We start from the raw sequence: 22,663 nt of genomic DNA, 5'->3' as shown, positions 1-22,663 counted from the left end.
AATTCTTCTATTTCATATTTCTATTTTATTCTCTCTTTTTATTTTTTACTCTCTGTATTTACTTATCCTTTTTTTAATTCTTTTAAAAATTTTTTCTTTTCTTTTTTTTATAATTTTATACTTGCACAAATAATATTTATTTCACATTTTCCTCATGAAATACCCTTCTATTCGTACTTGATTTTGATATATTGTTTTTAATGTATTATTCTATTTAATGTTTTGTTCGAAATAAAATTTTATTATTTTGAGTCAGAATAAAATTATTGAGAAAATAATGTATCACATTTATTCTTCTTTATTACTTTCATTTAGTTATTCATCAAAAAATAAATAAAAATGAAAGAACAAACGATATTATAAGAAATTTATAATAATAAATTCTTCAATTAATAGAATGAATAGTATAATAACAAGTATAAAAGTGAAATGCAGAAATACAAATGGTAATTAATTTCTTATTAAATAAAGATACATCATTTTCAATTTATGATAATTCAAAAATGATATGAAATTCAAAGTGATAAAAATAACATCAATAATCAACATTGAATGAAAATATTCATTATAAATATAAATCATAAATAAATAGTCTAAATTCATATTAAAATAGAAGGAATAATATTTAAATATAAAAATGAAATAATAATAAATATAACAAATAAAATGAATAACCAATAAAAATAATGATAAATCATCATTTTTTTAATAAAATCAAATTAAAAAAAGATTAATTAAATGAGTACTTTAATAAAAATATTAGTCGATATTGAATCATTTTAAAATAATATATTTAACAAAGCACGAAGAAAGAATAATTAACTCAAATTGAATATGAATAAATAACACCAATTCATTACTTAAAACAATCAAATTATTTTCATTTATGATTTGATTTTTGAACTATGAAATAAAGATTGCATACCAGAAACACGCATAAATATTAATACAAATTCAATCCTCAAATATCCTAGTTATTATATAATTATGATGTTATATTTGAATAATAAATGTACTAGTTAATATCGTAAAGAATGCAGTATAATATTATGAATGAATAATATCAAATGAAAATGTTTATTTGATGTTGTTAATAATAATTGAAAAACTACATAATACAATAATGATAATGAAATAAATAATTAATCATAAAATAAAAATGAAGAAAGATATTCAAAATTAAAGTAACAATCAAATAAGAAGATAAAAAAGAGTATTGAAACGATAATAGTTTAAATAAAAGAAATTACAATATTTATTCATGTTCCAGGTCAAAAATTTAAGGAATAGGTAAAATAAAGAAATTACTCTTTTAATAAAAACTCAAGGATATGATTAGTCTCAGCTGAGCAAGGAAGAAAAAATAAAAATTCTATTCATACTTTATTATTTATTTATTATCTAAATTTTATATTATTTCTTTTTACTAAGACAATTGTAAAAAACTTAACTCAACAAAATACACACATTCTAGTGTTAAGAACTTTTAAGTAACATAAACCTAATTAATTATATGAAAATAGATTTTACTGTATTTGCTGGTTGTTTATTGTTTGTGTTATCTTCTCTTTTCTTTGTTATGTTCAGATCCAATAAAAAAATAATTATAAAAAATTATATGGAAGGAAACTCTAGTATTGATTATAGAAAATTTTTTGTTCAGCCAACATTTAAGAATGAAGTAATAGACATTTCTAAGTTTCTTTATAACGGAAAGTGCCAAGATATTTTTAGATACAAACCAAATAACAAAAGAGATTTGGTATTTTGGGCTATGTATTTTAAAAGTCAAGATATGTGGATTAAACAAAGAGAAACAATTGTCAAAACTATGTCAATTCTCAAATCTGGAATACCAAATGTTAAGAAAGTTTTAGTATTGTATGGTGAAGCACCAAATGGATTTGTTGAACTTATGAAAAGTTTTAATGTTGATGTTATTAGAAGAAAAAAAGAATTAAAATATAACCAAGTTTGTAATGCCGCTGTTTATCGTTTTTTTGAGCTACTTGAATATTTAAATCAACACGGAGGAGAGTTTGATAGAGTTGCAATTACAGATTTTAGAGATGTTATGTGGTTTGCTGATGGATTTGCTACTATTAGACCAGATGAGTTGGTGCTTACTAATGAGTGCAGTGGTAAAGGAAATGGGACAATCCAATGTATTGACTATACCCAAAAATTAAATTACAAATGGTTTGTTAACACTTTTGGAAAAGGACTTGCAAATCAACTAAGAAAAGAAAGAAAAAGAATAGTCAATGTAGGTATTGTTATAGGGAATGTACAAAAAGTCAAGAGATACTGTGAATTATTCAAGCAGCACTGTCCTAAAGATAAAATTGAAAAATGGGGTACTGACCAAGCTTTAAATAATTATCTATATTATACGCATAGACTTGATGAACTTAATGTTACAATCGAGACTATTAGTCAAAGAATTGGGTTTGATGTTATGGACGGATGTATTTTAGATAAAAGAAATAAGGTTTTGATTGAGAGAAATTCCTTATGTTCTCCTGTGCTTAGACATAAACTAACTGGATATCTTAAAATATAATTCGCGATAGTTTAGTTACAGTTACAGTGTTTTATGTTATTTTCTTTATTTATTGTCATAAGTGCTATATTAAATTCATAGGTATTTAAACTTTTATTTTATAACTAAAATTGAAATTAATTTTCAGGAAAAGACTCTTTTATTTTGTGTTTTATTATTCAGTTAGGAATCAAGTTATATTTACCGTTAATAACATTTAGAATTATTCTTTCATTCCAACTACAATAAAAGAAAATGATTTTTCGTTTTTTTATTTTTTATAAACTTTATTAATGATTTTTCAAGTTTAATAAAATATCTAAAAACAAATATAACCTATCACTTTACTGATTCTTGTAATTATTATTTTTGTATTGTTGTTGTATTGTTCTGTTTATTTTATTAGAACAAAATACACCTTTATTTTCTTTATTTTGAAAGTTGTATGTTTTTAATACGACTTCTTTCATAAATGTTTTATAATTTATTTTGTGTTTTAAGGTATTAAATAATTATATAAAATATCTTATTGCTTCACTGTTTAATTGCTATTTATTTCTATTTATTTCATATTAAAACCTTCTTTATTATTGACTAATATGTTAAAGAATGTTTTGTTGTTTATTAAGTTCAATTAATGTGAGACTTTTAATATCATTAGACTATTATTTACGTATTGTTATTTCTGTTTAAATTAAAGAATATTATTAAACTGAAAGAAAAAAACAAAAATGATTTTTTTTAAACAAAGAAAAAATGACCAAATATTCAAATAAAATTAAATAATTGTTTCAAATTTATCTTCCGATGAAATGTTCAATTTTTTGATTCCATAAATTTTGATATTCAGCTTTAAGAGAAGAAAATGTGTCTTGTTTAGTTTTCAAAAGAAGAGTTATTTCTTTGTTAAAGAGACGTCCATACTTCTTAAATTCATTTTGTATTATGACAAAAGACTCTTCGTCGTCTTTAAAAAGATCAATAGAACAATACAAATACAATAATACAACGTTCTTAATACCATTTTCATTTTTATCGTGTATAAGAATAGAAAATAATGTCAACACATGTTGAGGATTTCTTGATAACATAGTATGATAAATTAAACATTCTTTCCAAAGAGTATTTTTAATAGCATCATAACATTCAATAATGCGTTGTAAATGATATGATTCTTCAAATAAATAATTAATCAATTCATTTGATAATATTATTTTATCAGTTGGAGCATTGTCTAATTGAATATATGTTCTCATATCTTCAGGAATCATGTAGTCTAATTTATTAATATCGTCTTGGGTGTATCTTATTTTATCTAAATACTGTTTAACAACAGAAAAAGTATCTTTAAATTTTTTAAGATAAGTTCCACAAGTAATTATTGCCTTAATTCCATTTTCAGTATTCATTAGTTGATGCATTCCAAGAGCAAAAAAATTTTTCATTCTATCAATTGTATCATCATCATCTTTTTCTTTTTGAATAAGTTCACTTGGTCTATTTCTTAATACACTTCTTGAAAATCCATTTTTCTCATTGATGACTGTAAGTTCTATTAATTGGTTATGACAATATTCAGCAAAACCTTCAGCAACATCCTCTATACATTGTCTTAATAATAAATTATTCATTGTAGGTTTTGAAATAATAAGAACGGTATTATGAGATGAATCAATTGAATAAAATTTATCAAAAATCAATTTTAAAGAATCAAAACGTTTACTTCCATTAAATAACTTCATTTTTAATTCATCAGAATTTCTCATATCATCATAAAAGATTCTATCTCCATCTGACAATGATAAATTAAATGCTCTTTTAATTTCTTTAATATTTATATAATTTGATTCTCCACAACAAATAGTATAAAGATAAAATAATATTCCAATAGAAATATCATGTTCAAATGAATATATAAATGCAGAAAATAAATCATTTTTAAATTTCATTCCATTAAACACTTTTCTATTAATAATATTAACTATTGTTGGCATAAAATTTAATGGCTCTTCAAATTGAATATTGTTTTGAGCAATAAATGGTTTAAATATATCAATACTTCTCAATTTGATTTTAATATCGTTTAAATATTCTTCACTATGAACAAGTTCAAGATATGTCACTATTTGTGAATATGTTCTATGAATTTTTTCCATTCCTGCTAATAATGCATGTTTGTCTTGTTTTATTAATTCTGATAAAAGACATAAAACTGTTTTTGAACTTGAAAGATATGCATTAATAACACTTTGAGTTAAATATTTAATACAATGTTCATCAACAGCTTTATTATTAAATGAATCTCTTAATTCAGTTAATACAAAATCAAAAAAGTCGAATTTGTAAATTATATTCATTACTTGTTCAATTCCTTCTTGTGTTCTTAATAAATTAAATTTTTTTAAATTAAATTCCGAACAATAAATATTATGGTATGATATATCCTCTGCTCTTAAAAATTCTTCTTTTCTAATTATTAATTTTGGTAACATTTGTATTTCTCTTCTACAAACTTCAAATCTTTCTGATGTTATACAAATTTCGTTAATTGAAGTAGTAACATTACTAAAATCATGAATTAAAGTACATACTGAATACGATGGTATTAAATTCTCAGTATTAGGAAAAAGTCCATATGAACTAAATCGTTCTCGATACCAAATAAAATTCGTTTGAAATTGAATATGTTCTCCTGAATAAGAGTAAGAAACTGGTGCTATTTCTTTCATTACCTCTCCATTAAGACTGTAAACAATAGTAGTAACTGAATACTCCATTGAAACTTCTTCTTTTTTATTTGGTTGAGCCATTCTACTTTGAATAAATTGAACAGCATATAATTTCTCAACATCATGGATAGAACGAAGCACTAAAGCATTCACAGTTTTTTGATTCATTTTTATTGGTTTAATTAATGAACATTCTTTTAGATTATTGGACTTAAAGAAATAAATCACAGATTGATTAGAATTACCTTGAAACACTAACATAAAACCATTTAAAGACTCTACAACTTGAGAACAAATATAGTCTTCGCATAAAAACCCACTCAACACCATTTCACATTCATTTTTCTCTTTATCAAAGAATAATCTACTGACAAAACCATTGTCGAATGCAACAGTAATAAAGTTATTTGCTTCAAAGTGAATTGACTTAATATGACTAGATTTAATATTTAATTCTTTATCAAAAGGAGGAAAACAACTATCTGAATATTTAGCTTTAAAATAATATTCACAATATCCACATTTGTCTTCAAATGAACAAAAATCTTTACATATTAGAGTAGTAATTTTCGGTAATTTTCTACTATCACTCACATCAATTTGTATAAGATTCAGACAACAAGGATAATCAGCAATAATAATGTTAATAAAACCATCTTCATCCATAAAAGCATTTGACATAACTTCGGGTTGAATTCTAAGGGCATGACCATAAGTAATGTTTAACTCTAAATTAAATACGCACAATTCAGAACCACAATATAATGAAGGGGTTTTAGACTGTATAGCAAGTATAAAAACACCACATGGAACAACTTGAAGAACTTGATTTAAAAGAAAGCTCCTTTTCTTCCATACACTTTGATCAGTATTAGAACAAATATTATATGCTATTAACTCATTATTTTCATATGTATAAAAAATAGTACAGTCATTTGTAACTCCACATAATGGTGAAGTTGTTGATAAAGATGGATATGTTACTTGAGTATTAATTACTTGTATCAAATCATTTATTTCTGACTGCATTTATTTAAAAACACTTTTTCTTTTTAAGTTCAAATTTTTATTTTTTCAAGGAAATTAACACAAAATTTTTAATAAAAACAAAATTTAAATTAATATGTTGAATAACATTTTACTATACATGGCACTTCTGCCCCTTCTAAACCAAAACCAAATTGAGAATATCCAAATGTTGAAACATCATTGAAGGAGTCTTCGAAATGACCATTATAAGTAAAAGTTAAATGGTCTTCTTTAGGCTCAATTTTAAAACAATTTTTTAATTCCAATTTACCATTATTTAAAGTAATAATACCTGTTTGTTTTATTGTATTTTCTTCAATTTTACCACAAGTTCCTTTCAGACTTAAAACAGAACAATTACTTTTCATAGTCTTCTTAATTAAAGTTGGAAGATTATTAATATAACAACCAAGACTAAAACCATTTTGGTTTTCTACAACAATAGTAATATTTTTCTTTCCCCTAAGTGTTTTTCTAAGTATTTTAAATTCAGACTGATTTGATGCTTGACCAAGAAAACTAACTTTTTTATAGATTTTTGATAATAATGGTATATTATCAATAGTAGATCGATATTTATTAATTCTTTCAATACAATTAGGTGAACAAAAATTTAAAACAGCTTCAGCAAATCTCTCATGTCTATATTTATTTTCTACAATTCCTAATAATAAATTCATTTGTATATCATCAGGAAGGTTAGTTATAATAAATGGTAAATCATCTTCAGTAAGACTTTCAAGTAAATTAACTGAATTTATTCCAGGTTGAAGAAAACTTCTAAATTTAACTACTTCTTTTGTAATATTATAAGCATCAGCAAAAACAATTTCTAATTCTGTTGGAATGTTGTGGTTTAATAAAGCCTTAAATGCCTCACTCTTATTTCCATAACAATAACTATTAATTAATAAGTCATGATATCTTTCTAAATCAGCAGTAGTAGCATTATTTGAATTAAGTAATTCATGATATTTTTGAATTAATAATGTAGTATTAACCATTACTTTTCTTTTCAACACTTTCGAGATTTTTTTTCTCTCCTTTTTATAGTTTCTTATTTTTATTTTGATATGAAAAGACATTCCAATGAGAAACTTTTGTAGTATGTTTACCTTCCTTCACAAAAAGTAGATTCTTTTTCATTCTTTTTTCCTCATGACATTAATCATTCTTTATTATTTTTTTCTATACTTTACTATATTAACCATTTCTTTTTTCTAATTTCTATTGTTTGTGTCGTGAATATCAGTTCAATCTCAATTTTTATTCACCTCATTCTTAATTCAAGTTCTCTTGTTATTTAACTAATAATAATGTTATTTCTTTTCATAAGAACGATATTTATTAATAATACAAATTGTACTAATTCTATTTTTATAATGAATGAGAAATAAAACATTTTTGTTATTAATGATTATTATTTTATTAATATTTTTCTATTGATTATTTATTTCATATGTATAGATAAAAGGTCGTTTAGCGCAGTGGAAGCGCATCTCCCTCCGGAGGAGAAGGCCGTGGGTTCGACCCCCACAACGACCGTTTTTTTCTTCTTTTAAAATAAGAATAATAAAAATGAAAACCCTGAAAAAAAAAATAAATTTTTCATTTTAACAGTTATATGTCAACTTCACGAAGAACCGTTTCACAACTCTTTGACATACCAGAAACTTCATACATACAAAATGATGGAATTAGTGTTGGAAATGAAATAGCACATGGAAAATTTGGAACTGTTTTCGTTGCTGAAGTTAAAAAAGAGTTTGATGTTCCTCGTGTATCTCTTAGACCTTCTCTTCAACCACCACTTCGTCAGTCACTTTCAGTAATTCAAGCACCACCACAACGACAACGTTCAAGACCATCAAATACTGTTTATTTATTTGAGAAAAGTAAAATTGAATCAGAAGGGTTTGATGTTCCATTATCACGACAAAGTATTGTAGCAATGGAACGACAAAATGGAGTACAAAGAAAAAGAAGTCAACCGTTAAGCCCAATTAATACTGTAAGAACATATAACCAAAAATTATCTGTTTCTACGAAACCAGAAAAAGTTGCAATGAAAACTCAAATAATTAAAAAACCTCGAGATTTTCAAGAAACATCATATGCCGAATGTAGAATATTTAAAGCTTTAGCAAAATTAATGACAAAACGATATTGTAATAATTTTATTTATATGTACCAATGGTTTAAATCATTTGTAAATGAATCTGAACGTCAAGGAGACTCAGAACAAAAAATTTCATTTATTATGGAATATGCGGAAATGACATTTGCGAAAAGAAAATCAATATCAAAACGAGAATTATTTGAAATGCAAGAAGTTAAAGAAATAATTTTTCAAGTTATTTGGGCTTTAATGATTGGACAAAAAGAATTATCTTTCATGCATAATGACTTACATGCAAATAATATAATGATAAATAAAGCAAAGAAAGACCATTATTATTTTAATCCATTTGATAATAGTGCATGGAAAACCTCAATTGCTGTAGTAAAAATATGTGATTTTGGCTCTTCAAGAATACAGGTTGATGGAGAAATAATAGGAAAAGGTCAAGAATTATTTGATGAATATGTTGATCGTCTAAAATTTTGTGAATCACTACAAGGATTTAATTACATTCAATCAAAAACGCTTAATGAAGATAAAAAATTATTAACAGATTTTAAAAAATATTTAAAAAATATAAAAGGTACTTATTGGGGATTAGGTGTTTGTATTTATTTCTTTTATTTAGTAAATATTTGTTCATTTTATTAGGATTTACTTTACCATCCTTTCTTTGATTCTTTACGTGTTCAACCAAAATTCACAAAAAGTATGTCAGTATATAGCTATAAATTTGAACATCCTTTATGTCCTAAAACTGATCTTCAAACCTCCATTTTGTAATTGTTGATTGTTTGAATAACATCTAATATTCATAATTTTAAATTTTTAAGTTTAGTGATACATCAAACTTTAATTATATTAAAAGTTTATTATTAAATAATACTTTTAATATATTTTAACCCTAAAACAAAATTATAAAAAAAAAACAAAAAAGATTAAGACTCAAATTTGTGGTTAAATAGAATGTTTTTTAATAAAGAGTAGGTAATATTCTAATGAATAATGAAAGAAACATAACAAAAGAAAAGAAGAAATAAAATAAAAAGGAAAAAAAACTAAGAAAGAAATCAGTATTGATATGAGTAAAGGAAAAACACGTCAATTTAAGGGTGTTGGAAAGATTGAAATTGATAAAGAAAATATTGAATTTGTTGGTCCATCAGAAAGACCTGGTAAAGTATGTGATATTCAATTTACTATGTTTAGTCAAGAAGAAATGAATCGAGAAAGTGAATTTGAAGTTACTGAACATTTTTTGTTTCAACCAAATACAAGAAAACCAAATCCTAATGGTGTTCTTGATAGAAGACTAGGTGTTTGTGATTCATTAAGTGTTTGTGAAACATGTGGTAAAAGGATAGAAGAATGTAGTGGACATTTTGCTGTAATTAATTTAGAATTACCAGTATTTCATATTGGATTCTTTAGACCAATTATTCAAGTATTACAATGTGTTTGTAAAAATTGTAATAGAATTCTTTTAACTAATGAAGAACGTGATTTCTATTTAAGAAGAATGAGAAATAAAAAAACAGATACTGTTGCACGTACTTATCTTGTAAGAGCATTAATTGCACAATGTAGAAAACATTATAATAGTTGTCCTCATTGTAATGCTATTAATGGAAGTATTAAAAAATATGGTAATTTAAGACTTGTTCATGATAAATATCATAGAGATCCTACTATTACTGAAATGAATGAATTTTATGATGGATTTGAAGAATCAATTAAACTTGATAAAGACATTAATGCATTTGTTAATAATGCACAAGAAGACCTTGATCCAAGAAAAGTTCTTTCAATATTCAGAAGTCTTATAAGAGAAGATATAGAAACAATGGATTTTGATCCAGATAATGCACCACCAGAGAATATGATTTTAACTTCTGTTCCAGTTCCTCCTATTGCTATTAGACCATCCGTTGCTATGGATGGTGGAAATGCTTCAAATGAAGATGACTTAACAACACAATTAAAAGAAATTATGGAATGTAATGATAGAATTAAAGAAATGATTAAGAGAGGAGCTTCACCATATCAATATTATGATTCATGGGATCAATTAACAGTTGCAGTGTCAATGTTTATTAATTCTGAATTACCAGGTTGTGATGATAAAGGAAAACCATTAAGAGCAATATGTCAAAGATTAAAAGGAAAACATGGTAGATTTAGAGGAAATTTGTTGGGTAAAAGAGTTGACTTTTCTGGAAGAACAGTTATTTCACCTGATCCTAACTTGGACATTGAACAAATTGGAGTTCCTAAATTAATGGCAGTAAAATTAACATATCCAGAAAGAGTAACTAAACATAATATTGATAAATTAAGACAATTAGTCATTAATGGGTCTAATAATTATCCAGGATGTAATAGTATTATTGGTGGTTCTGATGGACTAAGAAGATCTATGTGTATTAAATTAGAAATGAGAGAAAAGTTTGCTAAAGATTTAAAAATTGGTGATATTGTTGAAAGACATTTAGAAGATAATGATATTGTATTATTCAACAGACAACCTTCATTACATAGAATTAGTATTATGTGTCATAGAGCAAAAATTCTTCCTTGGAGAACTTTACGTTTTAATGAATGTGTATGTACACCATATAATGCAGATTTTGATGGAGATGAAATGAATTTACATGTGCCACAAACAGAAGAAGCAAGAGCTGAATGTTTAATGTTAATGCATTCAGCAAAGAATCTTCAAACACCAAGAACTGGTCAAATGATTATTGCCGAAACACAAGATTTTCTTACTACATCATATCTTCTTACAAGTAAAGATTTTGTTATTGAAGAAGAAGATATGATGCAATGGGCATGTTGGTTCCATAATGCAGGAACAGAAATTGATCTTCCAACACCAGCATATTTAAAACCAAAAAAATTATGGACTGGAAAACAATTGTATGGGTTAGCATTAAAACCAAATAAACATGAAGGAGTTAATATTTCATTAGATGTACCAAGTAAATTGTATAGTAAAGAAGGAAAATGGATGTGTGTTAAAGATGGATGGATTTGTTTTAAGAATAGTCAATTATTATGTGGTCAAATAGAAAAATCAATTATTGGGTCTGGTAATAAAACAGGATTATTCCATTTAATTTTAAGAGACTATGGAACGTTAGAAAGTGCTAAAATTATGGCACATATCTCAAGATTTTGTGCAAGATTTCTTGGAGATTATGGATTTTCTATTGGAATATCAGACGTTACACCATCTGCAGATTTAACTCAAATGAAAGAAGAATTAGTAAGTGAAGGATATAAAAAATGTGATCAATTTATTGAAGATTATAAAAGTGGTAAACAAGAAGTTCAAGCTGGTTCAACACCAGAACAAACATTAGAGGCTTTACTAAATAATGAATTATCTCAAATCAGAGAAAGAGCTGGTAAACGATGTATTGAAGAATTAAAATCTGATAATTCTCCATTAGTTATGGCATTGTCTGGAAGTAAAGGGTCTGTTATTAATATCTCTCAAATGATTGCATGTGTTGGACAACAAACAGTTAATGGTGGAAGAGTTTCCGATGGTTTTATTTCACGTTCTTTACCTCATTTTGCATTACATTCAAGAACCCCACAGGCAAAAGGATTTGTAAAAAATTCATTCTTTACAGGATTAAATGCTACAGAATTTTTCTTCCATACTATGGGTGGTAGAGAAGGGTTAGTAGATTCTGCTGTAAAGACTGCAGAAACTGGTTATATGCAAAGAAGATTAATGAAAGCATTAGAAGATTTACATGTTCATTATGATGGAACAGTTAGAAGTGCATCATTAACAGTTATTGAATTTAAGTATGGAGATGATGGATTAGATCCATTAAAAGTAGAAAGTGATAAATATCCAATTAATTTGGAATCTGTTTTATCGAATTTACAACAAAACCAAAAACCGGATGATGAATATATTACACCAGAAAGTTTTGATAAAGAATATAATGCAATAATTAGTCAAACAAAAATTGTTTCAGAATTATGGAAACAACAAATAGAAACATTTTTAAAAGAGAAAAAAGAAGAAATGACAGAGGTTTATAATCATTATAGTCAAGAAAATGCTCAACATGGATTATGTGGAATTACTATTCAAACATTAAAAGATTTTATTTCTATTTGTCAAGAAAAAGGTCTCAGAAGTGTTTGTGAAGCTGGTACACCTGTTGGTGCATTGGCTGGACAATCTATGGGTGAACCATCAACACAAATGGTGTTAAAGACATTCCACTTTGCAGGTGTAGCGTCAATGAATATTGCTCTTGGAGTACCACGTATTAAAGAAATTATTAATGCAAGTAAAAAAATTCAAACACCAATTGTTACTGCCAAATTAGTTAATTCACAAGACGTAACGTCAGCAAGAATTGTTAAAGGAAGGATTGAAGCTACTCGATTAAAAGAAATTGCTAAATCAGTTAAAATTGTATTTAAACCAGCTGAAGCATATATATCAGTAAAATTAGACTTTGAAACAATTAAACAATTAGAATTAGAATGTACTATTGAAAAAGTTCAAGATGTGTTATTAAATTATCGTGGGTTAAAATTAAAAGATAACCAAGTTATTATAAGAAATAAACAAAAGTTAAGAGTTTATGTAGATAAATCCAGTACTTCATTGTTATTTGCATTGAATTCATTAAGAAATCAATTATTAGAAGTTATTGTTTGTGGAATTGAAAATACTGGTAGAGCTGTTATTAATAAAAATAAAGGTTCATTTGAATTATTAGTTGAAGGAAGTGAATTATTAAAAGTAATGGGTACTCCGGGAGTAATTGGAGAAGAAACTACATCTAACCATATTGCTGTTGTAGAAAAAGTACTTGGCATTGAAGCTGCTAGAAGTACTATTATTTCAGAAATTAAAAATGTTATGGATGCATATGGTTTATCTATTGACGTAAGACATTTGTTATTATTGTCTGATTTAATGACATTTAAAGGAGTTATATTAGGAATTACAAGATATGGTATTTCTAAAATGAAAGATTCTGTATTTACTTTTGCTTCATTTGAACGTACTAATGATCATTTGTTTGATGCTGCTGTCCATTCTAGAAAAGATGAAATTAAAGGGGTTTCTGAAAGTATTATTGTTGGTAATCAAGTAGGTCTTGGAACTGGATTAATGCAGATCCTCTATGACCCACCAAAACCAATTTTCTTACAAAGGAAATATGACCCACTTTTTTAAAAGAACATTTTACATTAAATGATTGGAGTTTTTTAAACTTTCATTTTGTTTTTTTTTTTATAAATAAAAACATAAATCAAACAAAAATAAGAGGAAACAGAAGAAATGGAAGTAAAAATAAAAATAGAATCTAAAGGGTTGAGATGGTGAGTCAGCAATTTGCAATTAGTAAGTGAAGCTTAGTGTTGTTTTTAGTTTAGATTGTTAGTAATAGTTCCCAAAACCCTGTAATCTCCATCTTGAATGGATTAAACAAAGAATGGGAATTGCTGATCAATTTGGAATGTTAATTTTTATTATGACTATAGCTTTTATTATTAAAATTATTTGGTATCGTGGAGTTATTAGGGAACATAGTGGATTACTTATGAAAGTTGTATTTAATATGGCATTACCTTGCATTGTATTAAAAGCACTTATTAATCAACATTCATTAGACTCTGATGCATGGGTTGTTTTTATGGCAGGATGTATATATGAAATAGTTTTAGCTATTGGAGGTTTTATTATCTTTAGGTTTATTTTTAAATCTGAAGTACCTTGGATACAAAGACTAGGAGGATGCTTAGGTTGTAATATTGGGTTATTCTTATTTCCAATTCTTGAGATTTTAGATGGAGATCATGCTATTTCAATGTCAATTTTATTTAATTTAAGTAACGACTTTTGTTGTTATTGTGTTATTAGACCAATCTATGCTGTATTACAAAATACTAATAAATCTATTAAAGACGAAGAACAAGTTGACATTGACATAGAACTAAAAGACGAAGAATTAAAACAAATAATTCCTGAAGTAGAACACTCTATTGTTTTAGACACACCAAGTCCTTCTATTTCGGTTGGTATTGATACTCTTTCAAATTATGGAATGAAGTCATCAGCTACTCCACCAGTTAACGTAAAATCACCAAAATTACAAGAAAATGGTTCAATAATTACACCAGATAAAATTCAAGATATTGGTCATTCTCAACAAGTTGTTATTCAAACAGAAAAAGAAAGAAATATTATTGACACAAAAAGTAAAAAAGAAAAGAGATCAACTTCTACTGTAGATAAAAAGCATTTAATTTTTACAATATTAAAATCTATTTTCACTTCAGTTCCAATGTATTTCTATCCATTAGGTTATCTTGTTGGACTTTGTGACATTCCTGTTCCTTTTGTAATTAGAAAAGTTGTTACAACTGTAGCTTCAGGAAATACTCTTCTTGCCTATAGTATCTTAGGTCTTTTCTTTGAATGGAAAATCCCATTAAAATATATCAAAGTTGTTCTTCAAGTCGCTATTTTTAAAATTACTGTTGGACTTATTGTTGGGCTTTCTATTTATCTTTCTACTGGAAATGTTGCAACACATATAACAAGAGTTTGTGTTATATTGTGTTGTTTATGTCCAGCACCATCAGTGAATATTATTTATTGTGTAGAGTATAACGTTGCCCATCTTGAATTTTCTTCAGGGATAGTAAATTACACCAATTTCATATGCTTTGTTACTATTATGATTGTCTATTCAATCCTTGCTTAAATAATCTAATTTGTCAGACTTTTTTTTAAATACAACTTTATAAAATTAATATTATTACTAACAATTAAAAGATATCTTAATAAATCTATTATAATAGGAAAGAGTTATCTTAATTTATTTATGATGTCCCATTCTTGTAGTTAATTCTTTTGTTGAGTTTAAATTTGATAAAAATCTACTTTTTAATGTATTGATAGAAGGAATAAAAATTATTGAGGGAATGTTATATGTGAAGAAAAAAAAATATAGAAGTATCATTTAGTTTATTAAGTAGAATATTTTTTTCAAGGTATTTTTGACAGGATTTATAACAGTAAAAGTATTTTTGTTATAAAGTATAATTAACTGTTTATCCTTTCATTTCTTTTTAATCATTTATTTATTAAATTTTACGTTTATAATATTCTCAGAAGAAAGATAATAAAAAAGTATATTAAAACTCATGTAATTCTTTAAAAAAAGTATATTATCTTTTATTTTGACTTTTAAATAAGTACAAAACTAAGCTCAAAAAAAAAAACTGAATTAAGGGAATTAGCCAATGAATATAATTCATTTACTTAATTTAGGCTAAATAAATTATAACTTCCCTTTTTTCTAAAAATAAGAGTTACCAATAGATTAATGAGAATCTGATTTTAAGGAAATTCCAATAATGAGTAAAATCTATAAAAACAAAAAAGTTCAAATCAATTTTTTCATGAAAAAACATGCAAAAACATAATTTATTAAAATTTATGAAATGAAAAGTTCAATAAAAATTAAAAAAAGAAAAGAGAACTAAAATTGATATATGGGTGGAACAAATAGTAAAGTACAACCTCAGAAAAAAGAGGTTATTACTATTGAACAAAGTGAGGTATTGAAAAATTATAAAAAATGGTTAGTAGAATGGAGTTCAATGTCAAAAGGAGAAATAATCTATGACTCAAACACTGACTCAAAACTAGCAAAAGAATTCTATTCAATTACATTCAATAAACCAAATTTATATTTTATTACAATAGATGAAATGGGAAATAGTTTTGGTGCTTATTTTGCTAAACCAGTTGATAAAATGGATTCGTGGATATATGATGAAAAAAATTTCATTTTTGTTTTAAATTCAAATAATCGATTTTCTGAACCAACAAAATGGAATGCCAAAGTAGGAGAACAAGGTGGAATTCGTTTTTATGACAAAGATATTAATAAGTTGTTTGAAGTAGGAAATGGTGAATTTTGGGGTGGGATGCGATTTGGTTATTATTCTATTGCTGACATTAATGTAAAAAATTCATTTTTTTACAATATATCTTTTAGGTATGATGGAATTAATAATACTGATTTAAATGGACATAATGGTCCAAACAACCCTTTTTCTGTTGACAGAATTATTGTCTTACAAATGTTGAATTAATTTTTTTTAATATCTGTTGGAATTTTAAAAAGTGTTGAATGACTGAGACAACTCGAAATAATAGTTGTTTCAAAAAATGATACATTGGTATTGGCTAACTCATCTAATTCCATTTTGGTATTGTTTTTGAGTAGTGTTTTAATTTCTAATTCAATTTCTTGATTATATTTAACTACTTCTGATTCTAACATATGACTTGCAATAATTTTTTCTCGACTAGTCAATGGAGATACTCCTTTATAGTCTGATGGTCTTAATAAACTCCATCTTAATAATGAAATTCCATCATCACTCTGTTTAGATGTTCCTGAAAGTCTATTCTTTTTCCAACCACCACATAAAAAAGTTAAGAAAATTTCAATACCATAAACATCACCATCAACAAGACAACATGGAATGATATTTGATTTTTGTGTTAAATGATGTGCAATAGTAAATGTTGAGTTATCTGGAAATCCCCTACTACACAAGATGATACAAGGAAATTGGTCAATTAAATGAGACTGGATTAAACGCTCAAAAAATGCTTCTTTTTCTACAATTAAAAGAAAACACCTTTGACTAGGAGTAATAAATTGAAATGGAGACGAAAGAATTGGTAGTTGAAGTTTCTTAGTAAAGTCCATTACATAAAGAGGTGTTACAAGTGTAACTTCACCATATAATATTCCTCGTGGGGTATGGGTTAAATGCAGCACATTCAAATCATTAACTCCAAATAGTAACTTGATGTCTCCAATTAAATTTTCTAATTCTGTCTGATCTTTAAAGATTGCTTTGTGAGTATAATAAAGTTCCCTTACTGTGAATTGTTTATTTGCTAGTATTAATTCATGAATTGTAGAAAGAATAACAAGAAATTTGAAATATTTTTTTTTCTTAACTGTGAACCTTGGACATCTTACATTACAATTGCGTTGTGTTTGTAACAAAGGAAATTGGTGCCTTTGAACTAAACCTTTAACGACAACTTGAGTAATCTCTTCAATAATGCATATAACGTCATTAGAGTTTGTCATACTGTTTTTCCCAATAAATTTCAATTAAAAAGTCATCAAAAAAGACAAGATAGAATCTTTTTAGATTAAAACAAACATAAAGGAATTTATAAGAATAAAAAAACAAAAAAAGTTTGATTTAAATCTTATTCTTAATAATTCATATTTTCAACTTAACACTATTTTCTATCACTTATCATAACCTCTTTTGAAGATATGTACTATTATTATTGTTAAATCTAAGATTTTTTATTGTTCACAAAACAATGTTTGTATTGTTTGAACAAAATTTTTTTATTAAAAATACAGTTAACAACATTAAATTAAGTTGTTTGTCTTAATACAATAAATTATAATTCCATAATAAAAGAAAGACAAAACACATTCTTTCATAATTGTCTAATAAATTTAATCAAAAATTAATTTATTTTATTATTGTGTTTGGTTATGAATAATATACTTATAACATCTATAAACATAGTAATACACCTCTTTGACTATATAAAATTTACTTCTTATACATAAAACAATCACAACTTGAATTGAAATCATGAACTATGTGTTTCATTTGTTATTTTTTATATCCAAAACATATAATAAAGTCTGGTCAGCAAACAAGTTATTATCAACCATTTGATATAGTGTGTTTAATATTCTTTTATAACTAAAACAAACCCAGCAAAAATTTTGTGATTTTTTCATAAAAGAATATTATTTAAAAACTATTAAAAAAACTAAAAACAACAAAACCTTGAAATAAAATAGATTGTAATTAAGAGAAGATGGGAAAGGACAACAACAAGAAAAGAAAGGGAAAAAGAACAGGAAACAAAGAAAGAAAACACCCTTTAAACAAAGCAAAAGAGAATAAAAAGAAAAATGAATCAAAACCAAAGAAGTCATTCACAAAAATCACAAACTCTTCAGTTCCTGCTGCTCGTTTTAAGAATAAAGTAAGTAAAATTACAAGCGTACTGGCTACTGGGTCTCGATTTAATGGGAAAAAAGTACTAAGTGCACGTCAAGTCCAACAAGGAAAAGAAACAAATCAATACAAAACCTCAGCTAAACGAATTAAACAATTACGGCGGGATGGTGTTCCAAAAAAAGTAATTGAAGCAATGCTTCAAAAAGAAGCAAAAGCCAAAAAACATTCACAAAAGAGAAGAAATGTAAGATTGGGAATTGATTAACTTTTGTTAATTATTTTTATGGTTAATATTTAAGATAATACTAAATAAAATATTAAAACGAAAAGTAAATTATTTTCTTTAGATATCCATTGTCTTTAAAACTTTTGTTGTTTTCTTCTTAAAAGTAAAGCCAGTTTTCTTTAACCCACCAACACTAGCAGCTGCTTCCATTGCTAATGGGTTTTGTCTACGTCCTTTAACCATATTCCCTTCTTCTCCTGGAATAGGTGCTAATGAGGTCTTCTTTTTACCAGCCTTTTTAGCAGCAGCAGCCTCAGCTTTTTTAGCTTCTTTTTCTCTTTGTGCCTGAAGTTTTTTATTTTCTTCTGTAACACGGTTCCAATTGGAGATAAAAGTAGATAATGTAGTAAAGAATTCTTCAGGGGGTGGTGGTTTAGCAATATCAAGTGCCATATATTGAATTGCTTTTTTATATATTTCATTCATTTCAGCAAAGTCTTTAGCAACTGCATCTAATTTACCTCGTGTTTCTTCAAGGAATTTTTTCATAATTGGATGGAATTTTGAACCATCCTCAGGGATTTTTCCTACAGCCGTTTGAATGTCATTATACATTTTTTCTAATGATTTGATATCACTTTCAAATTGAGCACCAGGAACTTTTGCCGCTAATGGAATTTCCGTAACTTCATTTTGCCATCCATCTACTTCTTCTTTTAATTTTTCAGCAGCATATTCCTGAATAATATGAAGAAGTGTTCTTTTATTATCACCAGTTTTTGTATCAAGAGTCTTGTTAAGAGTTTCAAACTTAAATCCTGCAACATTACCTTTTGCTGTTCCTGAATTAAGGAAATTACCCATTAATAAAATAACTTCCATTAAATGAATAAATTTCTTACTATCAAGTAATTGATTTGAAGCTTTTATAACATGTTTAATATTTGGTCCAACTTCTTCTAATTTAACTGGAAGCTCCATTTTTGATTGGAATGAATTTAATTTAAGAGTGATATTACTTACTCCATTTAATGCATGAACAAACATCTCTGCACTTCCTAAATTATCTGTTCCTTTTTCTTTAATATGCTCTTCAACTTGTCCAATTTCTTCTTTAGCATCTTCAAGAGCTTTTAACATAGTTTTTATTGTTGAAGTTTCTTCAAATACTGTTTGGTCTACACTATTAATGGCTGCACAAACCTCTTCGGGTGTTTTATTCTTAAACCCTTTAAGCAAAATTGTAAAGGTTTGGTTATTCTTGGCATCAAGAATACAAATAGGCCCTTGTTTTTTAGTTTCTTTTGGGGTTGCATCTGCTACTGGTTTAACTTTTTCAGGAACTTTGAATGCCGCTTCAATTAATGATAGGTCTAATTTTTGCTTTGTTTTGTCTAATGTGTCTAGCTTAGTAAATAATGTTCCACTTAAATTCTTATCATTCATCTTTTGCCACATGAAGTTCTTTACTTTGGATTTTGGTTTTGGGAGAGTATCAACTAATCCGTTAATAACTGGTGCAGCTGGTCTAAATCCAAATCCACCAGGAGGAGGTGGAGGCATTCCTGGCATACCAGGAGGAGGTGGAGGCATACCGGGCATTCCTGGAGGAGGTGGAGGCATTCCTGGCATTCCTGGAGGAGGGGGTGGAGGAGGCATACCGGGCATTCCTGGAGGTGGTGGTGGTGGAGGAACTGAACTTGCTCCAGGAGGAGGAGGTGGTGGAGGAACTGAACTTGCTCCAGGGGGTGGAGGTGGTGGAGGAATTGAACTTGCTCCAGGAGGAGGAGGTGGTGGAGGAACTGAACTTGCTCCAGGGGGTGGAGGTGGTGGAGGAACTGAACTTGCTCCAGGGGGTGGAGGTGGTGGAGCTAAAGAAGAAGTGCCAGAGACAGAAACACCCTTAGGTTTAGAGGCTAACTCTTTTTTTGTTTGTTCTATTTTCTTTTTAACCTCTTCTATTTCGTCATTGATCTTTTTACTTTCCGTATCAATTTGTTGAATCTTTTCTTTTTTATCATTTAATTCTTTGTTAACCTCAGAATTTTCTTGGTCTATTGACGATACTTCTTTTTCGATAGTTTTGATTTTTTCTAAAGTAATTTGTAACTGTTCCTTAGAATTTTTTAAGTCTTGTTTCTTCTTGTTAAGGTCTTCAAGAATTGATTGGTCCACTGTAACTTTTTCCCAGTCAAGTTTCATTCTATCAAAGACTTCATCAATTTTAATTCGTTCTTCTTCATTGTCTCCAGACTCAATCTTTTTTTTATTAGATTTTTCGTTATTGTTCTTAGTGACTTGAAGAGATATTTGCCTTATAATACCTGTAAGAATTACAATCTTCTTAATTAATAACAAATTGTCATCTTTTACTTTAGCAAAGAATAATATTTCTTTATGAACATTTGTCAAAATATCATTGCACTCAAATTTGTCCATTTGTTCAGTAACATAATTGTTTAATGATTTAGTACTTTCAAAATCAACTACTTGTTTAAGGTCATCAAAACGAGACTCTACTTCCTTTTTATCTTCTTCCCAACTATCAAAGAAGTCATTAATAGAATCTTTAATTTTATCTATTTTCATCCATTCAGTATTTTTCATATTTTCTAATTCATTAACAAGTCCAATTTCAATGAAACTATTTCTTACATCCATACGATGTTCTAATTCAGGTTGATCGATTAAATTATTAATTAAAACTAAGGATGCATGTTTAAATTTTTCACTTTTGCTCTTACTAAATAATGAGAAAAATGAAAGAAACTTTTTCATATCAACTCCTTCAGAAACTAAGTTGGAAAATGCATTCATTACACATACATCTCCTCCAAGATATAATCCTTCTTGACTTGGATGTTCTACCATAGATGATGTTAATGTAATTTCTAGCAAAATGTCTAATTGATTATCTGGTGTGATTCTTTTGGAATTCATTCCTTTTAATAATAATTCAACACCACCGTCTATTTCAATTAAAGCAACCGTAGCATCTTCTTCAGCAAAAACATATCTAAGAACTTCACAACATTTTCTCTCTTCATCAATTGCTGTATTACTATTTTCTGCTTCAATTTTCTTTTTATAAATTGCCATTAAATTGGCAAGACCTCCAACTGAAACAAATGTCTTAATAAATGACACTGAAGATGATCTAAAAACAACAACCATCTCATTTAATAAATCCATATCATCTCTTGTCTTAAGAAGATCAGCAAGATATTTAGGGTCAGTAATAGCATTTCTCCAATTACCTGTCTTTTGAGCATTTAATTGAATTCTAATATCTTTCTTTTGTTTCTTTTCATATTCTTGAACTAACTTCCATTGGTTCGGGATTGTAATCAATTCAGGATTATCAATCTTCATTTCTTTAGCAACAATTGCAAATTTTTGCTGAACAACTTCTTCAGGTGGCATTTCAACTTCTACTTTTATTGGTCTCTTACATGAAGTTGGTTCTTTACGGAATTTATCAATACACTTCTTTTCATGTAAATAAATATTGCAGACTGTACAATAAACAGCCTTTTGTTTCTTTTTAATTTCTTTATTACAATACACACATTTTTTATTCTCTACTGGTTGTGTACAATCTTTAAAGGTATGTGGAATCTTATCCATTAATAATTACTTTTTTTAGTTTTTTCTTCATCTTTTTTCTTGTTCATCTTTAAATTATTTATTTTTTTAAGTTCTACCTTCTCATGTCTAATTTTACTATTTTTTTGAGTTTACTAGATAATTCTTATTGAAACAAAATAGTCTAATATTATACTTTTCTATTAGATTAAATCCTCTTGAATAACAAAAAATTTTTTAAATAATGGGTTTTAATATTTTATTCTTTATATCAATTTTTATTCTATTTTTAATAATAACACAATTCAGACTAATTCTTTATTCACTTTTTTCTTTCATAATGAGTAATT

At 26.8% G+C, this 22,663-nt stretch overlaps 10 protein-coding genes and 1 non-coding gene across 11 annotated transcripts; 7 read left to right on the top strand and 4 right to left on the bottom strand.

Annotated features, from left to right (window-relative positions):
- Positions 1–1,618: 1,618 nt before the first annotated feature.
- On the top strand, positions 1,619–2,563 carry ENU1_045240 (hypothetical protein; the record flags this gene model as incomplete). The annotated part of the gene is made up of 1 exon (XM_008857672.1): positions 1,619–2,563. One exon carries the CDS (start codon positions 1,619–1,621, stop codon positions 2,561–2,563), a length of 945 nt encoding a protein of 314 aa, XP_008855894.1.
- Positions 2,564–3,339: 776 nt separating this feature from the next.
- On the bottom strand, positions 3,340–6,300 carry ENU1_045230 (hypothetical protein; the record flags this gene model as incomplete). Its single annotated transcript, XM_008857671.1, has 1 exon — positions 3,340–6,300. The coding sequence occupies one exon, from the start codon at positions 6,298–6,300 to the stop codon at positions 3,340–3,342; it is 2,961 nt and encodes a 986-aa protein (XP_008855893.1).
- An 89-nt stretch (positions 6,301–6,389) lies between these two features.
- ENU1_045220 (hypothetical protein) lies at positions 6,390–7,304 on the bottom strand (the record flags this gene model as incomplete). Its single annotated transcript, XM_008857670.1, has 1 exon — positions 6,390–7,304. The coding sequence occupies one exon, from the start codon at positions 7,302–7,304 to the stop codon at positions 6,390–6,392; it is 915 nt and encodes a 304-aa protein (XP_008855892.1).
- Positions 7,305–7,773: 469 nt separating this feature from the next.
- ENU1_045200 lies at positions 7,774–7,845 on the top strand. Its single transcript has one exon. It is a non-coding gene; the product is annotated as a tRNA-Arg (tRNA).
- Positions 7,846–7,924: 79 nt separating this feature from the next.
- ENU1_045190 (protein kinase domain containing protein) lies at positions 7,925–9,205 on the top strand (the record flags this gene model as incomplete). Its single annotated transcript, XM_008857669.1, has 2 exons — positions 7,925–9,025; positions 9,074–9,205. The coding sequence occupies 2 exons, from the start codon at positions 7,925–7,927 to the stop codon at positions 9,203–9,205; spliced, it is 1,233 nt and encodes a 410-aa protein (XP_008855891.1).
- Positions 9,206–9,503: 298 nt separating this feature from the next.
- Positions 9,504–13,643, top strand: ENU1_045180 (DNA-directed RNA polymerase III largest subunit, putative; the record flags this gene model as incomplete). The annotated part of the gene is made up of 1 exon (XM_008857668.1): positions 9,504–13,643. One exon carries the CDS (start codon positions 9,504–9,506, stop codon positions 13,641–13,643), a length of 4,140 nt encoding a protein of 1,379 aa, XP_008855890.1.
- Positions 13,644–13,902: 259 nt separating this feature from the next.
- Positions 13,903–15,177, top strand: ENU1_045170 (transporter, auxin efflux carrier (AEC) family protein; the record flags this gene model as incomplete). Its single annotated transcript, XM_008857667.1, has 1 exon — positions 13,903–15,177. One exon carries the CDS (start codon positions 13,903–13,905, stop codon positions 15,175–15,177), a length of 1,275 nt encoding a protein of 424 aa, XP_008855889.1.
- A 793-nt stretch (positions 15,178–15,970) lies between these two features.
- Positions 15,971–16,508, top strand: ENU1_045160 (hypothetical protein; the record flags this gene model as incomplete). The annotated part of the gene is made up of 2 exons (XM_008857666.1): positions 15,971–16,418; positions 16,480–16,508. 2 exons carry the CDS (start codon positions 15,971–15,973, stop codon positions 16,506–16,508), a joined length of 477 nt encoding a protein of 158 aa, XP_008855888.1.
- Positions 16,509–16,572: 64 nt separating this feature from the next.
- ENU1_045150 (topoisomerase, putative) lies at positions 16,573–17,595 on the bottom strand (the record flags this gene model as incomplete). Its single annotated transcript, XM_008857665.1, has 1 exon — positions 16,573–17,595. The coding sequence occupies one exon, from the start codon at positions 17,593–17,595 to the stop codon at positions 16,573–16,575; it is 1,023 nt and encodes a 340-aa protein (XP_008855887.1).
- A 761-nt stretch (positions 17,596–18,356) lies between these two features.
- On the top strand, positions 18,357–18,767 carry ENU1_045140 (hypothetical protein; the record flags this gene model as incomplete). Its single annotated transcript, XM_008857664.1, has 1 exon — positions 18,357–18,767. One exon carries the CDS (start codon positions 18,357–18,359, stop codon positions 18,765–18,767), a length of 411 nt encoding a protein of 136 aa, XP_008855886.1.
- Positions 18,768–18,845: 78 nt separating this feature from the next.
- ENU1_045130 (diaphanous protein, putative) lies at positions 18,846–22,355 on the bottom strand (the record flags this gene model as incomplete). Its single annotated transcript, XM_008857663.1, has 1 exon — positions 18,846–22,355. One exon carries the CDS (start codon positions 22,353–22,355, stop codon positions 18,846–18,848), a length of 3,510 nt encoding a protein of 1,169 aa, XP_008855885.1.
- Positions 22,356–22,663: the final 308 nt, after the last annotated feature.

The sequence above is a fragment of the Entamoeba nuttalli genome, assembly GCF_000257125.1.
Source record: "Entamoeba nuttalli P19 unplaced genomic scaffold asmbl_2860, whole genome shotgun sequence".
In the NCBI taxonomy this organism is placed as follows: Eukaryota; Evosea; order Mastigamoebida; family Endamoebidae; genus Entamoeba; species Entamoeba nuttalli.
This window is presented reverse-complemented; position numbering and strand designations above follow the sequence as displayed.